General features: G+C 40.6%; 1 protein-coding gene across 1 annotated transcript in view; it reads left to right on the forward strand.

Moving 5' to 3' along the window:
* Positions 1-1,833, forward strand: part of SLC4A1AP (solute carrier family 4 member 1 adaptor protein) — a gene marked incomplete at its 5' end in the record, with an annotated part of 25,523 nt that overhangs the window by 23,030 nt on the left and 660 nt on the right. The window contains one exon of the mRNA XM_006030676.3: positions 137-209. Within this exon, the coding sequence (XP_006030738.1) occupies positions 137-209 (73 nt within the window). The remainder of the gene's footprint in view (positions 1-136; positions 210-1,833) is intronic.

The following is a 1,833-nucleotide window of genomic DNA, read 5'->3' on the forward strand; positions in this document are numbered from 1 at the left end:
ATCTTTTGGTTCCCATCTCCCAGTAACACCTTTCCTTCTCATCACTTGCTTTAACTTTGTAATGAAGCTCTCCAGTGGGACTTTGTGGTAGGCATGCTTTATCTTTAAAAATCTCTTCTTGTGCTTCTCTTGTCAGGTCCATCAAGTGTTTTCCTCATCAGATTACCCAGAAGATGACCCAGACTATTGCATGTGGATGCCTCCTGCAGGTATCAAACTGTTTCCTATTGGCTTTCTACTCCTCAACATCCAAAAGTTATTTGCAGAATAGTCATGGTGCCTTTGAAATGTGATTTTTTTGCTTTAAAAAAATCTAAAATAATCATACAGTGCACTTTTATGAATGCTAATTAACATTTTTTATATTGGTGCATGTGCTGCTGTTAGTCCTACAATGAAATGCTGGCCATTTTGTACAATGGCTTAATTTGCCCAAGCATATGGAGATACTCTGGAAGTGTGTGTGTGTGTGTGTGTGTGTGTGTGTGTGTGTGTGTGTGTGTGTGTGTGAAGAATCTCTTAGCAAGTCACTGTTGACACGAGGGAAACCACTGCAATATAAACACACCCAGACCAGCTTTAGTCTCCTTTGCCCTGGGGTGAAACAGTGAAATCACAGTAGCAACAGTGAAATCATAGTAGCAAAGGCTTCAGCCACAAATTAAATATCTAGTGTTGTAGGTAGGCCTGTGCAGCCCACACTCATACAACTTTGTTGCCGTTGTTGCACTTTAACCTAGTCAGCTCAAGTGTCTATAGAGGATGTAAGGATTTCTTAGGGTGATTATCTTTTATTGGATCAGCTGTGTAATTGAGAGAGAGTTAGACAAGCTTTTGAAAGCAAAGACCTGACAAAGAACATCTTGCATTCAAAACCTTGTCTAACTCTCTGTCACCTATTTAGTTAATCCAATAAAAGATCTCATCCTATGAAATCCTTGTCTTGCATAATTTCTGAACCATCACAGCTACAACATCACTCTTACACTTCTGTAGAGGACTGCCATTGTCCCTCAGAATGATTGTAGACAGCCCCAGAGATGCCAAGTGCCCATGTAGACTTTATTGTGGTCTCATTCACAGCGTAGCAAAGGTGGTGTTGGTAAAAAGGGATCTTTGAGCTCACAATAGTTAAATCCAGCATTTTTAGAGGGTTGTCAGTTCTCACTGAAGTCCTTTGGCAGCTGTGAGCATTCAACACTTTTTGGCACTGCCCCCCTGCAGTTTGTTCTGGATTTCCTGGCCCAAGCTACTTGCACCTTGATTCCTGTGTTCTGGAGAGACAAGTCTGACTTGGTTGTGAAGGTAGAGAATGACTCGTTAACTTAATGACTCATTAAGTCCAACTTGATTTGGGGGCTGGAGAAAAAAAAATAACTTTCCTTCCAACTGGCTTTCAAAGTATTTTTGTTTAACATGCAGTAATTCTTTTAATGCTGCCATGAATGTTCAGTTACTGAACATCCATACTTTAACATGTGAATGTATCATTGCATCATTAAAAATTACAAACAATTAGGGGCGTATAACATCAATTGTCTTCTGAGTGAGAGGAGATGAGGAATAAAGTTTACCAAGGAGAGCGCTAATGTAGGCCTAAGTGAAGTGAATTCTGCTGTAATACAAGGACTGCACTCCAGTACTAAACTAATCAACCAGAATAAGATTCCTGCCTCTGTTGGCCAAAAGAGTATCTGACCTATTTGTGTCTGGCCAGTTTCCTCTTTGGAAGGAGCAAGTTTTTCCAGTCTGCTAATAGATTCATAGATGTTAGGGTTGGAAGGGACCTCAATAGATCATCGAGTCCGACCCCCTGCATAAGCAGGAAAGAGT

The sequence above is a fragment of the Alligator sinensis genome, unplaced genomic scaffold (assembly GCF_000455745.1).
Source record: "Alligator sinensis unplaced genomic scaffold, ASM45574v1 scaffold758_1, whole genome shotgun sequence".
In the NCBI taxonomy this organism is placed as follows: domain Eukaryota; kingdom Metazoa; phylum Chordata; order Crocodylia; family Alligatoridae; genus Alligator; species Alligator sinensis.